This window comes from Engystomops pustulosus, chromosome 6 (genome assembly GCF_040894005.1).
Source record: "Engystomops pustulosus chromosome 6, aEngPut4.maternal, whole genome shotgun sequence".
In the NCBI taxonomy this organism is placed as follows: Eukaryota; Metazoa; Chordata; class Amphibia; order Anura; family Leptodactylidae; genus Engystomops; species Engystomops pustulosus.
The window spans coordinates 20,556,836-20,582,700 of record NC_092416.1 but is presented as its reverse complement, the minus strand read 5'-3'; the positions used below and the strand labels follow the sequence as shown (position 1 = coordinate 20,582,700).

At 41.6% G+C, this 25,865-nt stretch overlaps 2 protein-coding genes across 2 annotated transcripts; both read right to left on the bottom strand.

The window, feature by feature from the left end:
* Window positions 1–445: 445 nt before the first annotated feature.
* Window positions 446–5,661, bottom strand: LOC140065873 (IgGFc-binding protein-like). Its single transcript, XM_072113433.1, has 6 exons — window positions 4,966–5,661; window positions 4,205–4,775; window positions 3,518–4,113; window positions 2,864–3,437; window positions 2,557–2,756; window positions 446–862 (listed from the first exon to the last, which is right to left on the bottom strand). Exons 1-6 carry the CDS (start codon window positions 5,659–5,661, stop codon window positions 461–463), a joined length of 3,039 nt encoding a protein of 1,012 aa, XP_071969534.1. The 3' UTR covers window positions 446–460.
* A 6,239-nt stretch (window positions 5,662–11,900) lies between these two features.
* On the bottom strand, window positions 11,901–23,963 carry LOC140065872 (IgGFc-binding protein-like). The gene is made up of 9 exons (XM_072113431.1): window positions 23,708–23,963; window positions 19,499–19,552; window positions 16,305–17,519; window positions 15,887–16,227; window positions 15,220–15,793; window positions 14,295–14,893; window positions 13,649–14,210; window positions 12,382–12,981; window positions 11,901–11,968 (listed from the first exon to the last, which is right to left on the bottom strand). The coding sequence occupies exons 1-9, from the start codon at window positions 23,961–23,963 to the stop codon at window positions 11,901–11,903; spliced, it is 4,269 nt and encodes a 1,422-aa protein (XP_071969532.1).
* Window positions 23,964–25,865: the final 1,902 nt, after the last annotated feature.

Here is a 25,865-nt window from a genome sequence, read left to right as displayed (position 1 = left end):
AAGGATTTTGAGAAACTGTAAACTGGGGTACCAAAATCTACTGGGATACCATAGATGGAGCCAACGCAATCAAATGTGGAAATTGCCTACAAATGTTTGTCAGGAACCTGATGGCCAAATCCCTTACCAGATGGTTAAATCCCAAGCTCTCCAAGATTCTATAAGCTGTAAAACATCAGTTGTGGACGTTCCTGCTGGAGACTTGAGGTCATCAGAAATGTCCCAATTGAAGTTTCCACAAGTTCCACAAATCAGCCCAGACAATCCTTCAGAGACACGAAGAATGAGGTCACCACTGACTGTCAACTCAATCCTCAAACTTTCTCCAATCTGGATAGAAACGGAGTTGTCCCCAACACTAGCCGACAGAATGCCAGAATCAACAGGGAAACTGTCCACACGTCCATTTACCTAAGCACAAAATACAAAGTTTTCCAATTAGAATTTTTTTCCCCTAACACTACAGTAGTAATGGGTACACACCACTTACCCATATTTTCTTGTCTTTGGAAATTGCTACCATGGAACATTCAGTGAAGATGTGAAGTTTAGCCACAGGTGCTGTTGACCCTCCACAACTCTGGATATCAGCAACAACTCTGAACCATCCAGGACCCTTGTTGCCGCATAGAGATGCCACCTCAATAGGGCCATTTCCAACAAGTTTTCCCGCCAGTCCATCAAAAGAGACAAACCTTTGGGCATTCACGAAGCATTCGCCATTCTTTTTGTAGCAACGACGCACTCCATTCCGAAGCCCACATTCTTCCTTGTCACCACATTTTACATCGGTACAGATGACACTTCCAGCTTGGCATTTACATTGTTTGGTACAATTTATTGTGATAAAGGACTCTCCTTCCTAAAGATACAAAGATATTTCAAAAATCTTATCAACTTTTATGATTTACTAGCAGGATCTGTAGTGCATACAGTATATTTGATATGTAAAAAGAAAATTCCATCTATTAGACTTTAACAATCTGACCTGAATTTTAATGCATGCTTGCGAGTGTGATGCGATGAACTGGAATCACACTCGCAATGCGTGCTGCTTGGATCTCCCGGCCCGAACTCTGCAAACCGGGGCTGAACTCAACAAGTCAGTTCAGTCCCGGTTTGCAGCGTTCGGGACGGGAGATCCAGGCAGCATGCGTTGCGAGTTGGATTCCAGTTCAACCCATCACACTCTCAAGTGTAGAACGGGCCTTACACCACCAAATTCTTTGGGTCAGTTTGATTCCAGCAATACCAAATGTACATAAATCTTAAATTTTAAAACCTATTTAATCTTTTGTACAAACTTTTATTTTTTTTATTTCTTCATTTCATCCATTACGACACTAATATCCTTTTCATACTTTGACTTATGGACCAAAGTAAGGTGTAATTTTGAGGGTAAAATGTGACCTTTGTTATTACAATTTTACAAAAGTTTTATGTGTTGTCATTATGCAAAATGACAGAAGAGTTTGAACATTTGGTCGCCACTTTCCTTTATGGAAATTCTCTATCGAGAATAATTATTTTTACGTTTTCATTGACTAGGCATTTTAGGACAAGTGGATACCAAACACATTTAGGTTTCTATTTGTTAATTTCTATATAAGTTCTACAGAAAGGGGGAATTGTAAACTAGAAGGTTTTTAGAAGATTTTTTCACTCTATTTTTGGAACCTCATGGGTATTTTAAACCCTAAGGGTCTGATCACACCTAACATGTACTGTAATACTAATGTCACCCAGAACCAAAGGGGCATTGTGTATAAACACATACAAGGTATGGAGAGAGCTCATTAGAGCAATGGAAATATACAAGCTCACCTCTCACTCCATAATGCCGAGTAAAACGCTGGCCACCCCTTTGCCGAGCTCAAAACAGGATGATTTCTTTATTAAGATATGGTAACAATAAACAATATCCACTCCGACAAGAGTATGCGCTCAACGGGTTTCAGACAGTAAGCCTGTCCTTAATCTTGGCTTAAGGACAGTTTTACTGTCTGAAACGTGTTGGCCCCATACGCTTGTCGGAGTGGATATTGTTTAATGCTAACACATCTTAATAAAGAAATCATCCTGTTTCGAGCTTGGCTGGACCGTGGATGTATTGTTCAAATTGGAGAGATCTCAGCCTGTGAGCCCTCATAGCATCTCCTTAGAGATGCCATGATGGAATAGTACATCGTAGGTCATTAAGGTGTAAATAAAACACATGTCGGGGGTTGTGAACAAACCCTTATTAGAGGAGTGTAGACCGGTGAAACACATAATTGTTGACTTCAAACTATATGTACATAGTACCATGGGAAAGTGGTTACCTTATGAAGACCTAATTTGAAAAATTGAGTTGAGTTCTGATTTTTTTGGACTGTTAACTTACCACTAGGAAACCATCCTTTAAGGAATTATAAATCTAGCTCAGAGATCCATAGAGATCCAATGCAACCCCTTCAACAAAGTGACTGTTTGAGGTCTCAGATCTAGGAAATCCCATAGGGTACATTTGACCGCAAATTAACCAACATTGTTTCTTGTAATTATGGCGATACTCACACTCAGGTATCTTCCATTCATAACACATCCGCACTTGTCTGCGGTGACACATTTGTCTCCTTCCAGAACATATCCAGTGTCACATTCACAGCCTTCAAAGCATCGGTCTGTGCATTTCATTGGTGCCAAAAGTCCAGAGCATGTTTGTTCACAAGTTCTGGTACAGAGTTCATAGTGGCTGTTTGCTGGGCAGGACAGAGCTAGAAGGAAGAGCAATTTAAACCATTAAGCAAATAAAAGAGGCAGTCCCAAAGATGGACACTTTATAAATAATCAAATACTCAAAGATTTTTGATTTTATACTTACAACAGAATGTCGGGGTTCTCCATGAACTAATCATGACCCCAAAATCATGACAAGCAGCTGCATAGGCTTGGAGACTCTTGCACAGGATTTCATCTTTTCCATCAACAGCACAAGAGTCATAGATGCAATGGTTGAAATAATCGTCTGGGTTGATCTTTGAATGACAAGCCTTGAATGGCCCCGATGGGTTTGTGATCATACCACATGAGGATGTGGCCTTAAATGGCTGAAGCTTGGCATCTGCACATACTGGACATTCTCCCTCCTTACAACCATCACTGCATTTGGCTCCGGCAATATTAACCTTCCAGGACAACCCGAAATCATTTACATTCTTGACAACCTGTTTGTTGGGAAGCTGGAATTCATCATTTCTGTCACCATTATAATTGCCACAGAGGCCACCCAGTTTACCACGATAAGTACTTGGAACAACAAGGATCACGTGGTACACAGCATCATAGAGAACCTTCAGACCAAAATCTGTCTGTAGGACAACATTGTTTCCCTCTTGATTCACTGCGATCTTGTCATCGTCCAACACAAGAGGAAGATTGTGCAGCTCTCCATCAACCTAAGGCAACATGAAGGAAATGCAAAGACTGTCATGCTGAAGAATGAGCTTATGAAAGTACTTTTGAAAAGCATGCATACCTTGACTTTTGATCTCAAGCCCCTCTCTATGGCTACAGTGTAGTCATATACAGACACCACCACGAGCCTCGTCACAGCAACTTTTCCATTTCCATAGCTTTCATTCTCAACAGTGATAGAGAACCTTACCAGGGGAGCATCATCTGCAACCACCTTTGAAAGAATGTACGTACAAGTACCCTGGAAGTCATATTTCAAACCATCAAAAGAGATGTAGTGTGGATCTCCAGAAGCAACACATTTACCATACTCTTTTGGTTTACATCCCCAAGCTCCATTGACCAATTTACATTCTTCCTCTGGTCCACAGGCTTCTGATTTACACCAGACAATGCCATCAGCATCACACTGGCATCTCTCACTACATTGACCCTTAGGATAGAAGATCTCATTCTGCTGATAATATTTCTCTTGGTATACACAGCCACAGCTGGCAATAGGAACACATTTATGGCCACTCAAGACATATCCATTGTCACAGTAGCAAGCTTCTTTACATGGGGAGTCACAACCAGTTGGTGAGGACAACCCATAGCAAGTGACAGGACAACCGGTTCCACACAATTCATAGTGAGTATTTGGTGGGCAGGATAGACCTAGAAGGAAATGTGAAGAAAGTCAGTCAGTATCACTTTCAAAAACAATGTGGCAAAAAGAAAAGTCTGAAATAAATAACAGAGAACTTACTGCAGAAAGATGGAGATCTCCATTCCTGTAATTTGATGCCCGCCGCCTGACAAGCAGCCACATACAGACTTATGGAATTACAGAAGGATGATGGGTGACCTTTGTATTGGCAAGCATCAAAAATGCAATCATTAAAGAATGGACTTGGGTCTATAACTGAGTAACATTGACTGAATGGCCCACTGGGTTTATTGATCAGTCCACAGTGTTTCTCAGTCTTGTACTCCTGCTTTTGGGCTTCAGAACACAGAGGAACACAGTTTTTGGTACATTCTGAAGAACATCCAGGAACATCACCAACTTTCCAACTGTTTCCAAACTGAACAGAATTCAGAGCTGATCTTCCATCCATCATGGTGAAGTCATCATTGGGATTATTGTTGAAATTACCACATAATCCAGCAACAGCTTTTTCATAGGTGCTGGGAATTCTCACTGTCACATAATGATTCCAATCAAATGTGACAGTGACCTCAAAATCAGTTTTGATGATCCCCTGGCTTCCACTGATGAAAGCTACAACCTTGTTAGTTTGGTAGTAGAAAGGAAGAGAAGTAACCACTCCATCAACCTGAAATATAAACCCAATGCAAAACACTTATCATCTAGAAGATTACATGCGGTTACTTGAGCTGGTTACTATTCAACAACATGCCATCTATAACTCATGGTCCAGGCTACAGGATTACAGATCATGTTGCACTATCTAAAAAAAACCAAATTTGGAAAAAAAATACATTAATATTCAGCCTAATACATACCAAAATACGACGGGGGAAGTCCACATTCAAAGTCAAAACCATATTGTAGACCTTCATGGTAACCACTTTAGTGTATGATACGGCTGCGTTGCTACCACGGTTGTTATTCTGGACTGTCACACTAAAGCTAGGAATGGATGGGTTAGTGGAGGTCACACCAACAAGTTGGTATATGCAGGTACCCATGAAGTCAAATCTCTTTCCATCGAACGTTGTGTAGTGTGGATCTCCACTGCCTGTACAGGTGGAGAAGCTGATGGGTTGACAACTTCTTACTCCATTATTTACCAAGCATCTCTCATTGGATTTACAGCTGCTCTCCTTGCAGATTACAGAGCCAACACTTGGGTCACATTTACAGAACTTGCGGCAGTTGTCATCATCCCAGAATTCTTGGTTAGCTTGGTAGTAGGCACCATTGTATGAACATCCACACTCTCCTATGGGAACACACTTGCCACCACTGAGGACAAAGCCATCATTACACTGGCAGGTCTCTACACAGGCCTCGGTGCATCGTGATGGAGCAGTACGATCAGTGCAAGTAGCTGGACAAGCGTTTCCACAGAATTCATAGTGAGTATTTACTGGACATGGCAGAACTAGAACGGGAGCAGGGGAGAAAATAATAGCTATTAGTAAAACTATATCCAAAGAATTCACTGGAGTGCCACTTACTGCAGTGGTAACCAACATTGAAATGGGGCATCACAAAATGAATACATTTGTAGATTACACTCGTCTACAGGTTTTCTTGTAGTTGCATATAATGTGCCTCTCTTCCTCACACCAGGTAAACTAAAATATGCCTTTATACTGTACATGTAGTGCTCCTCACTTACCGCATCCTGAAGGGGTTCTCCAGTCATATATTTGAGCTCCTTGTTTCCTGCATGTGTTTGCATAGGCATTAAGGGCAGGGCACAGAAACTGGTTAGCACCATTATTGATGCAGACATCATACAAGCAGCCATCGAAGAAGTTGTCTGGGTTAACTTTCGAATGACAATCTCTGAAAGGTCCATCTCCAACTTTACTGATAAGACCACATCTCTTCTCATCTCCATACAGGCTCTTCTGTGCATCACTACAAGTTGGACAGTTCAGTCCAGGACAGACATCAAAGCAGAAGGGATCTCTGTCGTTGATTTTCCAACTCTTGGCCCAATCTACAATGGAGGTGACTACTTTGTTGTCCAAGGTTATCAGCTCATCGTTGATATTTTGGTTAAAGTTTCCACAAAGACCTTTAGTAAGACCATAGTAGCTGCTAGACAGCTTGACAATAACGTACCAGTTATACTCATAGTTCACTTGAAGACCAAAGTCTGTTCGTACCACAGCATCAAGACCACTGATGCTTATTGTGATCTTTCCATCCAACAAGGTCACAGGCAAATTGGTAATCAAATCATTGACCTGTTATAGACGTGAATTGGAAAAATTTACAGTGCAGTACAACAAGTGCATTTCTAAAGTGTTCAAAGACAAACCAATTAATATATCACATCAGTAGAACTCAACTTACCCTAACTTTGCCAAATTCCCCCTTTATAATAGAGATCTTGTATCCATAGAGATAAATGGTCACAGATCTAACATAGGACACAGCTTGGCTTCCTCGATTATCATTCTTCTCTTCAATTGTAAATGGAACAAGTCCAGGGTCACCTCCTCCATATTTAGCCAGGACATATGTGCAGGTTCCCTGGAAGTCGTAGTTGTATCCATCAAATGTGTGATAATGGGGGTCACCCCAGGCCCAGCAAGTGCCTGTGAAATCTGGAACACAGACTGCATTTCCATCTTTTATCTTACAAGTTTCCTTGATCCTACAGCGCGTGTTCTTGCATGGATCTGTAATGGGATAAGAAAGTTATAGAAGATATTTAACCAATAAAACTTATGGCATCATCTAGTCTAGTCATATTTAACCTATTCTACTAGCATTACCTTTGGAAATGCATACTACTGAACCATCTTTAACCTTGCAGGCATCATCGTCTTCACACCCAGTGTCCTCACAGAAACGACCAGTCGGTGTACAGGTGCAAACTTGTTTACAGTCCTTGGATAGTATTTTTTCACTTATCTGTTAAAACAGATGAAAGAAAATGGTTTTCAAAAATCTTTCAAAAGTTGTTGCACATTTCTGTCTCATCCACTGGATAATACATATTAGCAGTCAGAAGGTCCATTTGCCACACTAGTAGGCACAGGATGAACCTGGGTGAGAAGGTCACTGTAAAGTATATCAGTGCCATTTTTCCAGAAGCAACCCAGACCTTTCTTCAATGCAGCCACATTTTCTGCCGTTACAACCTCTATTGGTAGGGGATTCCATAGTTCCACTTATCTACAAGCCTCCTTGTCCTTTGCAAACCTCTTATACACAATATTTTGTTAGCTGCAGTAACCAATGTCAGGCTACAAAAGCGAAGCTCATAACCAGACTTAAAAAAAAACTTAAAAAAAAAAATGAGAACAATACTCAACTCTTTAAAAAGGGAAAGAACAGTACTTTCAGACTTGAAGTCATTCATACGACTCCACCAAGTTTAGGAATGGAAGACCCTTGGGGATCCATTCACCGTTGGTAATTTTCCAAGTCAGGTCCACACTGTCAGCATCAATACACCTCTATGTTTTACCTTTGGGTATTTCGGAGCAGCATAAGGGTAAAACAGAGGTGGATTGATGCTGACAGTATGGACCTTACTTGGAAATTACCGCCGGTGAACGGATCCCCAAGGGTCTTCCATTCCTGAACTTGATGGAGTGGTATGAATGACTTCAAGTCTGAAAGTACTGTTCTTTCCCTTTTAAAGAGTTGAGCATTGTTCTATTGTTCTAATTTTTTTACGGTTTTTAAGCATATGTAAGAGAGTGTGCTTTTTTGTTCAATTGCTCCTCCTAGGAAATCCTTTTTGCCTCCAGGAATTAGCATTTTATGATTTTATTAAAACCAGACTAGCCCAGTATTTCTCTGGCTCTGTAGTCCCCAGTTCTACAGAGTGTCTGCAGCTTAAAAGCATTAGTAAGTTACATGTGACAAACATACATACCAGCATCTTTGAGGCAAGTTGAGCCTCTTGCATCAGGTAGCAACACCTGCAGCAAGGTGCAGTGACCATATATAAAGCAGGACCTGACATCGAAAAATATTGTCTCGTTACACCTGATGTCAACATAGGTGTGAGACTGCATGGAGAACCAACTTAAAACAACAAAAAAAAACCCACACACAAACACCTCAAATACTTCTGGTTGAGGTGGAGGGAGTGTCAGTCTATTGTGAGCTTCAGGTCACAGGGGTTATAGTTTCAACTCCGCATACAATTTAGGACTGCTGTGCAACACCTCCTCTTGTTACATTGAGTTCCATTTGTCATCATTGCACCATAGACCCAACATACTTGCACTGATTGTCTCTGTCAGTCTCTGTCACTGACTGTCTTTGTCAGTTTCTGTCACAGAGTGAATGTCAGTCTCTGTCACAGAGTAAATGTCACTCTCTGTCACAGACTGTCTGTCACTGATTGTCTCTGTCAGTCTCTTTCACTGACTGTCTTTGTCACTGACTGGCTGCAAGTCTCTGTCACTGACTGTCTCTCACTGACTGTCTCTTTCAGTCAGTCTCTGTTTACTGACTGTCTCTGTCATTCTCTGTCACTAACTGTCTCTGTCAGTCTATGTCACTGACTATCTCTGTCACTGACTGTCTGTCAGTCTCTGTCAGAGGGTTTCTGTTAGTCTCTGTCACTGACTATCTGTCAGTCTCTGTCACTGATTGTCAGTCTCTGTCACTGACTGTCTGTCACTCTCTGTCACAGGGTATCTGTCAGTCTCTGTCACTGACTACCTGTCAGTCTCTGTCACTAATTGTCAGTCTCTGCCACTGAATGTCTCTGTCTCTCTCTATCTTCCTCCCTGCCTCTTCCATATTACCTGACATATAGGCTGTCTTATACTCATTGCCTATAGTAACCAACCAAAGCTCAGAGCTCATATTAATGACCTGTGGCAAAACCGCAACCAATCACGGCTCAACTTCTAAGCAGCAGCAGACAATGGCTCCTGTATATGGTGGTTAGTAAGTGTATTTTGGAAAGCAGGAGATGAAAAGTTTGGCTCAAATCCTGGTCTTTGATGTTCCATAAGTCACAGAGTGCGGCTGTGCAAAATTTAGTGAGTATAAACGTGACAGAGAAGATTTCTTAAGTGGACACACATACACTCAGCTTTATATATGAGATCCCAATCACCCACTTTCATTATGGAAATAAAATTAAAAAAAAAAACAAGCAGACACTTTTAGCACATCCATTCCTTAACGTGGGAGAAGTAATATATATTTTAAAAAAAAAAGAAGCATCATCTGGACTGCATACCGATATTTAAGAAGCTTGTAAGAAAATGGTGCAGACACCTCTGAACAGAAAAAGTTGAGGCTCGTGAAAGGCCAAAACACATAAATGAATGACCAGATAGTTAAGGGGTTCAGTTTACCCATGGAAAGGTTTGAGAGTTACCCAAGTAGTTCCACCCACCTGGCAGCCTTCATCATTAACACAACCGTCTTGCAGTACACATCTGTTTTGATCAAAGAAGTAGCCATCATTACACTCACAGCCCTCAGAACATGTTTTAGGACAATTGACAGGACTGGAAACTGTGGGACAGGCCACAGAGCAGATATCAGCACACACTTTGTATTTGCTGTTGGCCGGACACTTCAAGGCTAAAAAGGTACAAAATATATACAAGTAATTAAATTCATAATATTGTCAAGTCATTCAACTTTAAGAAAAGCTATAAAGTAGAAGAAACAGGTCACTACATTTTATTTCCTTTTGGCAGTAGTGTGTGTGAAGCTTAATCTCATAGCACGTGGCCAATTAAAAAGGGGATTCTAAGACTTTTGGAACAACATCCTTAAGGCTACTCGTGATCACGAAATGTGAAGTGTGCCTTGTCAAGGACTGACCACACTGCCAGGGAATGGCAATATTATGGAAACTGGGATTCTTGATGACCACAATTCCAGGGTCTGAGATGAACTATGACAAGGCATTCTTCACATGCTGGCTAGTATATGGCAGACCTTAAGAAATGATCAAAATAACTATGGTGGGGGTCCAATATACCCATAAATAGCCATTCAAAGCCCGTAACGTCAGATCACATAACCTGTGTAAAGTATAGTCACCATCTTGAAGGAAGCTCTGTTTTTGGCCCGTAAGGCCATTGCCATACGCTGGATGGCTGATCGCTCTCCTACTGTCTCTCAGTGGAAGAAACTAGTTAATCTGACTCTGCCTTACGAGAATATAGTGTACAAACACCGCGGCTGCCCGGATAAGTTCCGAAAGGTGTGGGGCTCTTGGTGCTCTTCCCCAGATACTCTTTTTAATGTTCGCAGTCTGAGAGAGTCTCTTGTCCCTTTTCAGTGAATGCAATACTCGATGGAGGTCATATTATTATAATTTTACATATTACAGTTGGGCAACCTTCCTGCACTCCTCTGTGCACTGTCAACAGGAGGGATTCCTTGCTCTCCAGAAATAGGGTGGTGGGTTACCTTGTTGCCTAACCATTGTTACTACCTTTTCTTTAACTCCATTTATCTCTTGACACCTCTCGACCAGGTTGGTTACTGTTCTATGTATGGGTTGGGGAGGGGTTTACTGGATCGCTGTTTTTGTACAGATGTTATCACACATGACAAATGATTGTGTAAAGATATATGTTGTTATATCTGATGAACCTCAGCTAATGATCCTTGTTTTGTGATGTTGCACCGTTTCATTTCTGTGCCAATAAAGCGATTTAAAAAAAAAAAAAAAAAAGTATAGTCACCATTAACTCTATGGTCTTAAACTGCAATACCAGGTAAAATCTCTGTATAATATATGGTGTAGTTCTAGGTAGCACTAGATATACACACTTGGGATATACTTTACTACAAAGTTAGTTTGGTAGCAATGGCAACTCTAGAATACAAACTGTTGCAAAAACCTCCCCACACATATAAGACTTACGGCAGAAGGAATCAGTCCTCCATGGTTGAATGGTGATCCCAGCTACTTGACAGGTGGCCACATAGCTCTGAATGCTCTGGCATAGAATATCTGAGTCACCCTCGCCAGCACACATATCAAAGATGCAGTTGTTGAAATACGCATCAGGGTTAATAGTACCAAGGCAAGCACTGAGTGGACCATCAAGCCTCTTAAGGAATCCACAATAGTTCTCAGTCTTGAAGATTTCTTGCTTCTTTGGATCACATAATGGACAAGGATTCCAAGTTCCACCACAACCATCATCACAAGTTATACCGGGAATCTGCACCTTCCAGGAGGCTCCAAATTTGGTGGCATCTGTAGTCACCGTCTTGTCAGGTAACTGGAAATCATCTTTCCTGTCCCCATTATAGTTACCACACAGGCCACCCAACAGGTTCTTGTAGTTACCAGGAACAGTGACGATGACGTGGTAGACAAGATCATAATTGACCTGAACACCAAAGTCAGTGTCGATAACGACTCTTTTCCCATGCTGATAGACACGAATTTTTCCATCTTCCAGGTTTATTGGCAGGCTAAGATACTGTCCATTAACCTGTGGGAACAATTAAACATCAATACATGAGTCAATTTTAATGTTTTTTCTCAACTACTGGTAAAACGAGAACTATATAAGGTTTTTCCTACAACAAGTACGCATGAACCATCCACAGACTCTAAACAGTGTCTGCTAACTTAAGGCCAAGCTATGATGACTTCTGATGAGCACTGGATTGGACTAGCTTTGAGATCACAAAAATAACTATGAACAGTACACAAGATTAATTCAAAATCCATCTACTGAAGAGAAGCCATGTGGAGCCATGCTCCAAAATTCTGGTTCAGTAGAGTACCCAAACTGAGACCCATTCACCAGTTGGAAATAATGGCGTAAATACCGCTGGCAAAGTTTCTAGCTTTGGGTAGGATCATGGCTCCTGATATAAGCAACATTACAAAAAACAACAAAAAAATTATCAATCAGAGCTAATGCCAATCAAGGACATAGATGACAGGGGGAGGGTGGTTTGAGCCAAACCTGCACCTGGTCCCAAACTTCTAATGAAGTTTGGGGTTAGTTCTTTTGAACATGAACATTTAGTACAAACCTGAAATTTGTGGTTCCACTCGTTACATAAAAAAGTTCAGTTTTATATGAAAGTTTTTTAAATTGGGGCATATCTCTGGCATTATTACACACTAGAATTGGTTGCCACTCATGCAGTAGATGCCATTTTAGGAGTAATATTGTGCTCAAAAAAAGTGTTCAAACATGCTTTCCATTTGCAAAAATTTTGTAGATGAAGCATTCAGCATCCAAGTACTGTAGTTTAATAAAAAAAAGTATCACTTACCTGGATTTTACCACGAACTTCATACTCAAGATTCAGTTTGTATCCATAGACTTCAAAAGAGACCAGTTTTGTGACTGAAACCTTTCCATTCCCCCATTTCTCATTTTTAACATTGATAACAAAAGGAACCAAATTGTCCCTATTTGTGATGGTCTTCGCGAGGGTGTAGGTGCAGGTGCCTTGGAAATCAAAGGCTAGACCATCAAAGGACATATAGTGAGGATCGCCTGAAGCAGAACACTGAGCAGATCCAACTGGCAGACATTTCTGGATGCCATCCATGACATTGCACTCCAAATTGGGTCCACAGCTGAAAGCTTTGCATTCGACAGCTCCACTGGTTGTGCACACGCACTGCTGGTTGCATAGGCCACTGGGGAAAAATACCTCACCAGGCTTGTAATATTTATCATTGTATTTACAACCACATTGGTTGATGGGAACACAGTCTCCACCACTCAGGATAAAGCCATCATCACATTCACATCCCTCTGAGCATCCAGGTTTGCATCCCAATGGAGGAGAAAGGGTGAGGCAAGTGGGGGCACAGCCAGAGGCACATACTTCATAGTGGCTGTTCTTTGGACATACTAGACCTATAGTAATGGGGAGAGGAGGGGGAAAAGACATTAGGTATTTTAAAAATAGAAATATAGACAGGTGCCACCCAGAAGAAGGTAAACGTCATAATTTCTGGGATTGACCCAAAATGTAGGTGTTGTGAGAGAAGTGTGGCAGATTATTTGATAGTTGCCCCTCTAGAATAAAACCTATTAGAAACTTGTTATTCTAACTCCATCCAACCATTTTGTCACCAGATAATGATTCACCAATAAAGTCTTAAATTAAATGTGGCTTGAGAATGTATTGAAGCAGCATGGAAGAAATCAGAACCTCCATCCATTAGAGACTGAGTTCTTGTGGTGGAGAATATTGGAAGATTAGAGGAGCTTATTGCATCCTTAAATAACAATTACGAAATATTTAGTTATATTTGGTGGTTCCAATTTAATATATATATATATATATATATATATATATATATATATATATATATATATATATATATATATATTATGAAAGGCTTCATACATGCTGAAGCAAAATATCAAGCAAGGGTTGTGGAGCATGGAGGGACAGGGTAATAGTAGAGCTGTGAAAATATGGATGTTTAAGTTTTTCTTTTTTTAATTAATTAATTAAACAAAAAACATGACCCTAAGACTAAGTCAACCAACCACACTATGTACAAGTCAAACTCACCACAGAATTTTGAAGTCCTCCAGATGGATACAATGACTCCAGCCCCTTGACATAAGGTGGCATAGCTGGCAATCATCTTGCATACCATCTCTTGTCTACCTTCATAGAAGCAAGCATCATATACACAACTTTTGAAGTACACTTCTGGATTTATCTTGGCATGGCACTCACGGAAAGGTCCATTCTTATCTTTAATGATTCCACAGCCTTCAGTGTTATGGCGAAGTTCCAGATCTGCCAAGTTTGAGCAGGTGCCTCCTTCTTCCTCATAACAACCTGGTACATTTTGCACCTTCCAGCTGTTTGCAAAGAGAGTTGGTTTTGTGGCCAACTGGTTGTTCTTCATGAGGTAATCATTACTCTTGTCATTATCAAAGTTACCACAGAGACCACAGACTGCTCCAGCGTAACTACTTGGAAGGGTGACGGCAACATGACTTTCCCAGTTGTAGGAGACACGAAGACCAAAACTAGTCTGGATGACACCATGAAAACCTTGTTTGTAGATTGAGAGTTGTCCATTATCAACTGTATAAGGGAGGTTTGTTAGGACTCCATTAAGCTGGAAAATAAAAGCACATTTAGGCAGTTATTGACCACCGGAAAACTAATGACATTTTGGAAATTCTTAGAAAAAAATACTCACCAAAATCCTATTATTGTACTTCCTGTCGATGACAATGTTAAAATTAGAGACATTGACTTGGACTACAGAGACATAAGACACAACTTTGCGTCCTCTGTTTTCATTTTGGACATTGACCTGGAAGTCCACCAAATCCTCAGATTTTTTGCAAAGTCCTGCAAACTGGTAGATACATGTGCCCTGAAAGTCATATTTGACACCATCAAAGGTGACATAATGGGGATCTCCTGATGCTGAGCAGGTCCCATAAGATACAGGGTAACAGTTCTGGATTCCATTTACAACTGCACATTGTTCTGAAGACTTACACTTGGTGGCTTTACATTCAACTTTCTTGGTGGAAGGGTTACAGATGCACTGCTTCTCACACTTCCCGTCATCCCAGAACTTCTCATTGGGAGCATATAATTTGCCTTGGTAAATACATCCACAACTGGCCTTGGGGATACATTTTCCCTCATCAAGGACATATCCAGCCTTACATTGACAGGACTCCACACATGAATCAGAACATACAGAGAGTGTTGCATCGTCATTGCAGGTGGCTGGACACGCTTGTGCACAGAGCTTGTACTCGCTGTTGTCAGGACATGGCATTACTGGGGGAAGAAGGTTCTAGTTAATATCAAGTATTTGCTATTTACTTCATCCTAATGCTATCCAATGTATTTATTATGTTGACACTCACACAAATCATAAAATATTTATGACAACACATGGGATATGCCCATGGACAATGGAGATGCAGAAACTAGAATACCACCAAAATCTCCCTAATGTAAGAGTGCCATCATGCCAACACTAGAGAAAGTCCAGTGATTAGGAAAACACTCTTCCTTTCTAAATGTGGATAACCTTTGCTTAAGGGCTACAGTTTACAGTATCGACACCAAATGTCGCGCAACACAATGAGTTGTCAACTTACAACATCCAGAAAGTTGGCGCCAGTCCCCAATTGAAGACTTGTTCCTTTGACAGGCATCAGCATAGGTTTTTAAACTCTGGCACAGGATTTGTTTGTAGCCATCATTCATGCACAGATCATATACACAATTGTCCAGGTATGGCTTGGGATCTACGACAGAGTGACACTGACTGAATGGACCATCTACGACCTTGGAGATCAAACCACAGCTTTTCTCACTTGCGTATGTTCTTTGAATTTCAAGAGGACATGGCTTGCATTCCCCATTGCAGTTGTGCCAACAAACCCTGTCTCCGTCATCAACTTTCCAACTTTTGCCAAACTCAACCAAGTTAGGAGCTAGTGTTCCAGTTGGCGTCATCAGGTCATCTGAAGGATTTCCATTATAGTTTCCACACAACCCGCAAACTTTTTGAAAGAAGCTACTGGTGATGTATACTTTTAAGACAGAGTTCCAATCATAGTAAACTTTAAGGGCAAAGTCTGTTTCAATGACCACCGAATCACCAGATTGATACAAGTACACCCGGCCTTCATTAAGGTTCATAGGGAGACGGAGACGTTGGTTGTTCACCTGAAGAGATTTAAAATAAAGATGTATTGTAGAAAATACATTATACTAAAATACACAAACATCTACATTATACTTACATTCATAATAACTTACCCTCACAAATCCATACTCGTATCTCACTAGGGATATGGAATAATCATAGACTTGTACGGTAACATAGCTGACATAAGACACCCGAGTATTTCCACGATTTTCATTCTTGGTTTCAATGTTGAAAGTTGGGAGGCTGCTATCACTGCCACAGGTCTTGGCAATAGTGTATGTGCAAGTGCCTTGGAAGTCATAGTAATAACCATCAAAGGTACGATAGTGGGGATCGCCAACTGCATGGCAGTAGGCTACCGAGTCTGGCACACATTTTGGCTTCCCATTGGACAGCTGACACTTCTCCTTAGCGTTACATTTTATAGTGCTACATGACTTATCAGAGAGGGCTAAAGAAAAAAGCAAATTTGTAATCTAGAAATTAAGTTCCAAGATACCCCTTACCCCAATACCACCTGAAACTTACCATCAATACAAACAGATGGAGATCCATAGCTGTAAAGGTTTCCAAAACCATAGGACAACGCCAAGAAAGGTGAAGATGGGTTCTGCAGATTATCTGCTGGGAGTCCTTGAACTAATTTCTTAGTTGCCCAGAAATAATCTGTTCCTGAAATTGCATTCCATGTCAAGCCATCTATTGGATATTTATCTAATGTCAATTTTGAGACATCTGCCTTCTTTGCTACTATGCTGACATAGTTTTCAACATCTTTATCAGCAAATAAATGGTATGAAGAACAGTAGCTGCTCACTGGAGGAATTGTTATAAGAGTGGGGTCATATTGTATCGTGTCTTGCCATCCAGTACAGTAGTAGAGAACCTGGATTCCAGCGCTGGCAGAAAGATAAATTGGGGCTTTGACAGGGACTTCCAGCTGAAATACTTGACCCGCATTTAAGTTCTGGCTTGACCTTGTGGAATAGATTTGATATTCTATTCTTGTATTCACAGCAGCCACCACAAATACAATATCAGCTTTTAACTGCACAGATACTGGAGGGATGATGAATGTGGTGCCCCAGCTGGAGACAGGCAAGAGCTGCTCGTAGACATGGTTGCATTTGTTGCTCTCCCGTGTACATGTGTGACCACTCATTACCACCAAAGGCTTTTGAGATACTATGTGAGTTCCAGATAAGTTGTCTTTGCTGAGAAGCTGAAGATCACTGTATGGTTCTAGGAAGACTGTGAGCTTGCTACCAGCTCCATAGTTCTTGTCTTTGTAGGTAACTGCTCCGGTCAGGAAGATATCAACATTAGTAGGTTCTTCACAACTTACTACAGAGACTTCTTTGAAGCCGTCACCAGTACCACCTACAGGAGTTACCACGTAGTAGTCTCTGCCAAGGTCTTCAATGGGATATACAATACTAGTATCTAAAGTTTTCACCTTGTAACTAAGTGACACAACAGAGATCAGTTTATTAGTTTTGATGCTAATCACGTAGGATTTAGAAGCTCCACCTGAATCTGGTCTCACAGGAACATTTAATAAGTAGTTTGCCGGATCTAACACATATGGTTTTTGGGAGAACTTGTTTATGGTTACGTTAACTGTGGTGGAAGAATTATACACAGTGACGGAGAGCTTGAATTCAGCTGTTCCAAAAGATGAATCATAGTTGTGCGTAAAGACCGTAACAAATTCTTTGCCCAGAGGTCCAGCTGAACAAGTTCCTATAAAAGCATAAAGTATAAGATGTCATAACCTAATGTGATAGCTATTATTTAGAAGAGGAATTTGACAATTTTGTCGCTCAGAAACACTCAACTCTTCACACTGTGGGTTGACCTACATAGATTTAATAGAAAAAAACAATACCAACCACTATGGTTCTGGAATCAGTTTTGAATGCTGTAAAGTGAAGCCTCCTGTCTGATACCTCATCAGCCAGACATTCCTGTCCATACAATGCCCACTGATGGAGAGTCATGTGACTTCTATCGGTCCAAGAGCAATCACCCTGCCAGGACCTTATCAAATGGTTCATGAATGTAAGATAAAGGTCCTGGCAGAGAGATTTCTAATGGATAGAGATCACATGACTCTTTAACTGCGGCCATTTTATGGTCAGGAATCTCTGGCTAATGAGGTCAAAGACAAGAGACTTCACTTTACATATTAAGAAAGCAGAGCAGAATAGATGCAGTTTAAGAGCCATATACAATTTTTATAGGACATGTAGGGCTAGTTAAAACATATTAAAAGTTTAAAGATTTTTGGGGGTTTTTAGCTTTATTTGGGGATAAAATTGGAAAAAAAGACATATTTTTTTAAGTTTTCAAATTGACTCAAAATGAACATCATTAATGAATTCTCTATTTTGTTCCGGTTATTTTTATATACAATAGGACACATTTACTAAGACTAGTGCAAACTGTGCTATGTGCAGTTTGCCTGTGTATAATGCAGGGGGCTGCACTGCTCCAACAGATGCCCCCACTGTTTTTTTTGGTGTGCCTTTAATATGGGGTGTGCAACACAATTCTGTCGGACTGCATGATAAATCTGGGGCACGTTCCGACTGAGCACCGGGAACCCTCCCCCCCCATCAGCACAGAAATTTGTGTTGAATGTCTCTTTGTGTATCTACCTCTCACTTATTGGTAAAACCAAATAAAAACTATGTTATAAAAAAAGAAATTTGTGTTGCATGAAGAATAGCGCAGCTTTGCCACAAAAGGGTCGCGCGCAACACAAATGTGTAAGAACGTGTAAAGCTCGACAGAAAACTGGCACAAAGCCCCTAGTAAATGTTCCCCCAATATGTATAGTCTCGGGCAATCAGGGACACTATACCAATGTAGGGTAGCAAGGATTTTGTTTTTATTACATGGGGAAATGCTAATGTATTTTTATGAATTTTGTTAATATTTTTTGTGTATTTTGTTACTTTGTATGTCTCCCATGAGGTCATAAAAAACCTGTTTTTTTATCTTACTCTTTTTTTTTTCTTTTAAATGATTTCCCCTCAAATTTAGGCATCTATAAGAACCCCAGTTACAAAGGGAAACCACCACCTGTGACTGGGGATTCTGATCAGAGCTGGACTAGGTCTGATTAACCCCTTTAGACTCCGTTAGTTACGTGACCACTGAGTCTGTAGGCAGTTTCAGTTGGGTTATGGCCAAACCTAAACGAAAGCGGGTCTACTCGTCCCTAGCAGTCATTACATGGCTAACAGCCCAAGACTTCCGTCTACTTAATTATATTTTATTTGGTTTATCACGCCTTCCCAAGCAAAATGCCTGTGTTATTGGCAGTATGATCCAAATTCTTTCACCCAAGCTCCGCATATTTCTTATCTGGCATCAAGGTCTGAAAGTTTTGGTTTTCACATTTTTTATTCTGCTTCTAAAGGAAAGGTGCTTTCTTTTCTCTCTCAAATTTGGACACAGTGCACCATTGTATGGGTGGTGATAGATGTATTGGCAGTGATGGACATTGTTATAGGCTGTAGGAGCCGGTACATTGCTACTATTGTACATTGTAGAAGAAGTAAGATGAAGGAACTAATGTGAATAGGTAGATTAGTTGAGCTCTTATATAAGGATCTCGTGGGACAGACATCAATCCTTCATAATGAGGGAGTGGAAAGAAGCAGGAAAAAGGAATAAACCAAGAGGTAGATAGTGAATAATCATCATGTACTCACCACATAGAGAGGCCAGGAGGGCCCCCAGCCATAGGACCACCACTGTACCCATGGCTGCAAAGGAAGGACAAGACGCATGTTAATATTAGAGACCAACGGAGAACAGCAAAATATACAGAAATAAACCACAATTTCCTCACAAAACTGTGGGACCTCTTATTTCATCAGTTTTCTTTGCATCGGTTATTGCAAGCCGAAATTAGGAGTGGTGCAATTCTTTCCATTATACCTAATCTGTTGTCTCACATTAAGACCACCATGATCGCGTGCGCCAAATACCCCAGTTAAATGTGGCGCTAATTGGAAATCGTCAGGAAACCCATCGAAAATGAGACCCGGAGCCCCAATGTGTAATATGGGACTGTAGGAGAATGTTATAGGAGATGGTGATAGAAGATACATAGAAAAGATGATATAGATTTATAGAGGCAGAAATATAAAGTAGATTATAGATAGATAGCAAGATAGACTATACACGTTAGATACAGTAAAAGAGAGAAGATTGATTGATTGATTGATGGAGAGATAGTAGATAGATTGGTAGATAGAAGATATATAGATAGGAAATAGACATATTATAGGAGGTAGATAACTAGACGGATAGATTATAGATATAAAGACAGGAGATAGATGAGAAGCATCTTCACCCGGGTATTCACCCAAGGGGTATTAAAGCAGAAATAAATCCTTTGTTCATAAGTCCAAATGTAGGAGGCCACTTTAGTTCAGGGGTCCTGGACAAATGCACAGTTTACTCACCCCTGAATACATAACATACTGTACATAGCATTAACTAACCCCTCCCCACCCTTTAGGAAACCTGTATCTGTGAAATAAATCCATTAAAAAGTAAGACATCTCCTACCCTTCCCCACAAGACTGTCCCACACTAGCACAATACGGTGGCCAATAAAGCCTTTCACACGGGTGACCATATAGTCCGTTCAGGTGCATGTGGCCGTGTGCTTCTCATGTTGAAACAGTAAGGACACAGATGTAAGAATAAAATTAAATTAAAAATAGTATTTGTGCCCAAAATATAACTCATATAATCTCACTGGGAGGGTAGAAGTCAGTGGGGAACAAGTGTAGCATTAGCCACAGCAGAGCCCAGAGAATGAGACACATGAGAGGGGAGAAGCCGATGGGGAACACATGGGAGGGATGAAGCCAATGGGGAACACTTGGGAGGGGAGAAGCCAATGGGGAACTAGTGTAGAATTAGCCACAGCAGAGCCCAGAGAATGAGACACATGGGAGGGGAGAAGCTGATGGGGAACACATGGGAGGGATAAAGCCAATGGGGAACACTTGGGAGGGGAGAAGCCAATGGGGAACTAGTGTAGAATTAGCCACAGCAGAGCCCAGAGAATGAGACACATGGGAGGGGAGAAGCTGATGGGGAACACATGGGAGGGATAAAGCCAATGGGGAACACTTGGGAGGGGAGAAGCCAATGGGGAACTAGTGTAGAATTAGCCACACCAGAGCCCAGAGAATGAGACACATGGGAGGGATGAAGCCAATGGGGAACACTTGGGAGGGGAGAAGCCAATGGGGAACTAGTGTAGAATTAGCCACAGCAGAGCCCAGAGAATGAGACACATGGGAGGGGAGAAGCTGATGGGGAACACATGGGAGGGATAAAGCCAATGGGGAACACTTGGGAGGGGAGAAGCCAATGGGGAACTAGTGTAGAATTAGCCACACCAGAGCCCAGAGAATGAGACACATGGGAGGGGAGAAGCCGATGGGGAACACATGGGAGGGATGAAGCCAATGGGGAACACTTGGGAGGGGAGAAGCCAATGGGGAACTAGTGTAGCATTAGCCATAGCAGAGCCCAGAGAATGAGACACATGGGAGCGGAGAAGCCGATGGGGAACACATGGGAGGGGAGAAGCCAATGGGGAACACTTTGGAGGGGAGAAGCCAATGGGGAACAAGTGTAGCATTAGCCACAGCAGAGCCCAGAGAATGAGATACATGGGAGGTGAGATGCAAATGGGGAACACATGGGAGGGGAGAAGCCAATAGGGAACACATGGTGTTGTTGATGTGTTTTTAAGCTCATCCAAAATACAAGTTGGAGGGGATTTGGCCAAAACACATATGCATTTCCAGGCATTTAGGCAACATTCACATGTTGTCACAAGGCAAACCCCTGTGGGCGGTGCTCGGCCCGATCGCAAATGTATTTCCATAGAAACACATGCGATCAGTAACAAGCACCTGTTGCCGTCTCTTCAGCTGTTGAATTGGGTTTCAGAGTGCCATGTGTGAACGCACACTAAGGGCTCAGTCACATGTTCCGCTAGCGCTGTGTTTCCTAACGCAATGCTAGCACACGATGGGCGGGACCGGTCAAATGTGGTGCAGTAACCAGCACCCAGTGTCTTGAATTGTTTAAATTAAATTTTTTGTGTGCACAGAACTGTGTGCGGGCTTGTTTTCTGTGTTACTAACTATACTTCCTAGTGATTGTATGTAATTATCTATGCAGTGTACTGGAAAAAAAGTACAAAAAGTTGTTTTGGGATCTGTTATTACGACTTTCATTAAGCACTCCAAATGACACCTCTCCTGTATTCTTTGGGTCAGTTCAATCAGGGATGTACCACATTTATATAGGTTTTATTAAGTTTTTTCTAAATGTAAATCTTTTGTACAGAGAAAATTCTTGATTTTGCCATACGGAAAGTCCTTTTGATGACTAAATTTATTAAAATTTTTAACTGTCGCAAATAACGTAGCATTTTGGACATTTGGCTGCTATTTTCCATTATGGGGAAATAACAGATTTTAAATATTAATAGACCGGGACTATTGGGACACAGCGATACTTGTTTATTTATTTTTAACCCCTTCCCAACCCGCACCGTAATAGTAAAGCGCACGTTGGGTTCCGGTGCATGGAGAGGGCTTATGGGCTGAGTCCTCTCTATAGCCGGTAAGTCTTTGCTGCATAATTAGGTTATTTGGTGAAAATTTGGAAAAATTTGCAATTTTCAAAATTCAAAATCTTCTACTGTTTCAACACATAGTCATAACAGCAAAAACACTTAATAACTAACATTTACCGAATGTCTACTCTATGTGGACATGGTTTTTTATGCATACTCTGCTTTAGGATGTTATGGTGAACTTAAGGTGCAATTTTTCGCATTTTTATAAAATACACAAATCCTGCTTTTGCGGGACCTGCTCAGCTTTCAAGTACCTTTGAGAGGCCTAAATAAAAGTAAAACCCCATTTATTACCCCAATATAGAAACAGCACCCCTTAATGTATGTAAAACAACTTTTATGGAGTCTGTTAACCCTTTAATTGTTTTACAGGGGTTAAAACAAAATTGGATGCAATTTTGAAATAAATTTTTTTTTTGGCTAAATGCTCCACAAAGTTTGATACTCAATTTCTCCCAAGTAAAATGTGATGGTAACCTGCTGTATGGGCACACGCCAGGGCATGGAAGGGAAGCTGCGCCATTCGGAGCAGATAATGCATTATAACTTTTTATTGGCTATACAATCATTATTTTTTTGGTAATTTGGACATATAAGGGGCTTATTTTTTGCGACATGAGATGCATTTTACAAATACTTCATTTTAGTTGGTCTGTAGCTTATTGATGAGATTTTATTAACTCTTGTACAGAGGAAAAGAAAGTCATCAATTTTGGTTTCCTTTCTTTTTGTATTTTTTGGGGGTCATAGTGGGGGAGATTTATCAGAAGTATCTGAGAGCATTGCTCATGGCAACCAATCATAGCTCAGCTTTGATACAATAAAAAGAGAGACCGAACAACGCGTTTCGCGCCACAAACTTTTTGAGAGGTATTACGGGAAATACAGCTCACTGGACCCTAACAGAAACTGCAACATGTCAGTGAGCAAAGTTTTGAAAAGACTGCTAGACAATACAGGATCCCTAAAAAGGTCCAGATGAGGGATTCTGAGGGTTGTTAGACCCCTTTACTCACACCTTTTGGACAGGAATAGGAAGTACCTAGTTTGGGATGTGATGTCGGCTTTCCTGGCTGAAACTGTCCCTGAGGCAGGAGTAGACCCTTCTTTTGAGGTTTTGACAGAGATGATCAGGGAAGAGGAAGTCAGCCTGGCAATTGAAGGGCTCGCCCCAAAAGAAATCCCCAGGTTCAGGTGGCTTAACATCTGCATTTTATAAGACCTTTAAGGACGCCTTGATTACCTTCTTGACTGAGGTATTTAATGAGTGTCTTTCCTCGGGTGCTCTGGAAAAGTAATTGAGGAGGTCTCATGTTGAGAACCGGCGGCTCAAAGTGGTTCTCAAAAGGGACACAAAGCTTTTGGCAAGGTTTGATCGACTGGTGCAATTTAAATCCGGCAACTTTCGAGGTCCAGCAATGCTGTGTTTCAGGCCACAGTTGTGCTCTGTGTCCGGGAGGCAGCGGAGTAGGGATAAAGTTTTTGATGGAAATAACCATGCATACTTCTGGTCTGCTTATGAGATGTGGCTTGCCGGGTGGGTTTGTTGATTGGTTTAAGATTTTGTGTGCAGAGGCAGGGAGTTTTTCTCTTGTGAAGGGTTTCCTCTTTCAGAAGGTTTTCCTCTTTCAAAGGGTTTTTTTGTGGACAATTGCTGGAAGTTAGGATGGACCAAGGCCGAACCTAATAAAAAAAAGAGGTTACTTACCGAATGAGGAGAGAGTCTGTGTATGGTCAACCCTGTGGTATTCCTTGTGAATCTTTTTCTTAAGATTGATGTTGTAAACCCCTAGAAAGAAGGGGCTCCTCCATGGGTATATTCTTGTAAGGGATGGTGGCAGTCTTCCTTCCAGGAATGGGAGACAGTAGAGCATGTTGGGAATCTCAGAAAACTGCATGGGGCTCTTCTGATCCACTCGTAGGGTCCTGGAATGTTGTAGATCAGGCCCATGTTAAGGAAACTCCTTGAAAAGAGGGTTCTGTTGACCCATGTAAAGAAGTCTCTGGCTCCTAGGGATTGCGGAAGTCGGGATCTGGGGGTAGGTTTCAGTCATTTGAATTCCATCAGGATCCTCTTGAAGTTTTGGGACTTGTTTTGGCAATGCTTCTATGAAAGTGTAGGAGTTCTACGGAAAGGGGATGTCAGCAGAAGGAGTTCGGTGGCCTGCTGAAGTGCATGGACCACTTCCTGCCTCACTCTCCCTTTAACACAGAAGTGTAAAACACGGTGAATTATTCCAACTGGTTGTCTGGTCTCTCTTATGCAGAGTGGGCCTAGGGGCATTCAGAGGCCTGGGTGTTCAGGGTTGTTGCATGTTATCTAGTGTTAGTCAGTTACTACATGGGAGTAGTAACCATCCTGCTCTGGTGAAGATCAGGTGCCACTTAAATTCCAGTCCCAGGTGTCAGCTAGTGTCATTAAGGGGGTTCACAGACCCCGAACCCTGAAAGTAAGATCTGGCCATGGGCCCCGCCAACGGTGCCACTTCTGAAACTGGCTGATCTTACCACAGTTGTGTTCCAGCAGTCCCAGCAGATTGATTTGAGAACAGCTACGACAAGTCACAGACATGCTGCAACAGTTGCTTGTCACTTAGCGTCAGATTCTTGCAACTACTCCTGAGACTTATACTGCTATCCCAGCTTGCCTTCCTGCTTCTGAACCAAGGCTAAGACTATGTCTGACAAGTATGATAGGGACCCCAAGCTGTGTAGGGGCTTTATTACCCAGTGCTCCTTGCACATAGAGCTCATGTCGTCTCAGTGTGTCACTGAGCAATACAAGGTGGCATTCATTGTCAGCCTCCTCTCCAGGAAGGCCCTGGCTTGGGCTACCCCTCTTTGAGACAGAGGTGATCCAGTCCCAGCTACACTCACAGCTTTTGTGGCGGAATTCTGGGCTGTATTTAAAGAAACCGCATGAGCCTCCTCAGCTGAGACTGCCCTACTGAACATGCACCAAGGAGACTTGTCTGTTGGAGAGTATGCAGTTCAGTTCCGCACCCTGGCCTCTGAACTCTCTTGGACTGATGTGGCTTTGTCAGTGACCCTTAAGAAAGAACTCTCGTCTCAAGTTAAGAATGCATTGGCCACTCGTGATCTGCCTTTTCATCACCCTAGCCACTCGAATTGACGTGCGGTATATGGAACGTGTCGAGGAGTTATGTCACAAGCAAACCCAAGCCATCCACGACGTCTACCTCACCTGCCTCCTGCTTTCCAAAGGCCGCTCCAGCCTCTGGCTGTACTGTCTGAAGAAAAGCCTATACAGGAACACTCCAGGCGATGTCTTCCAGGAGTTTGTTAATGACAGCTTCAGGGATCTGCTGTATACGTGTGTCATGGTAGATGACATATTGGTGTTCTCTCCCAACCTCGAGACCCAAATTCCCATGTACGGC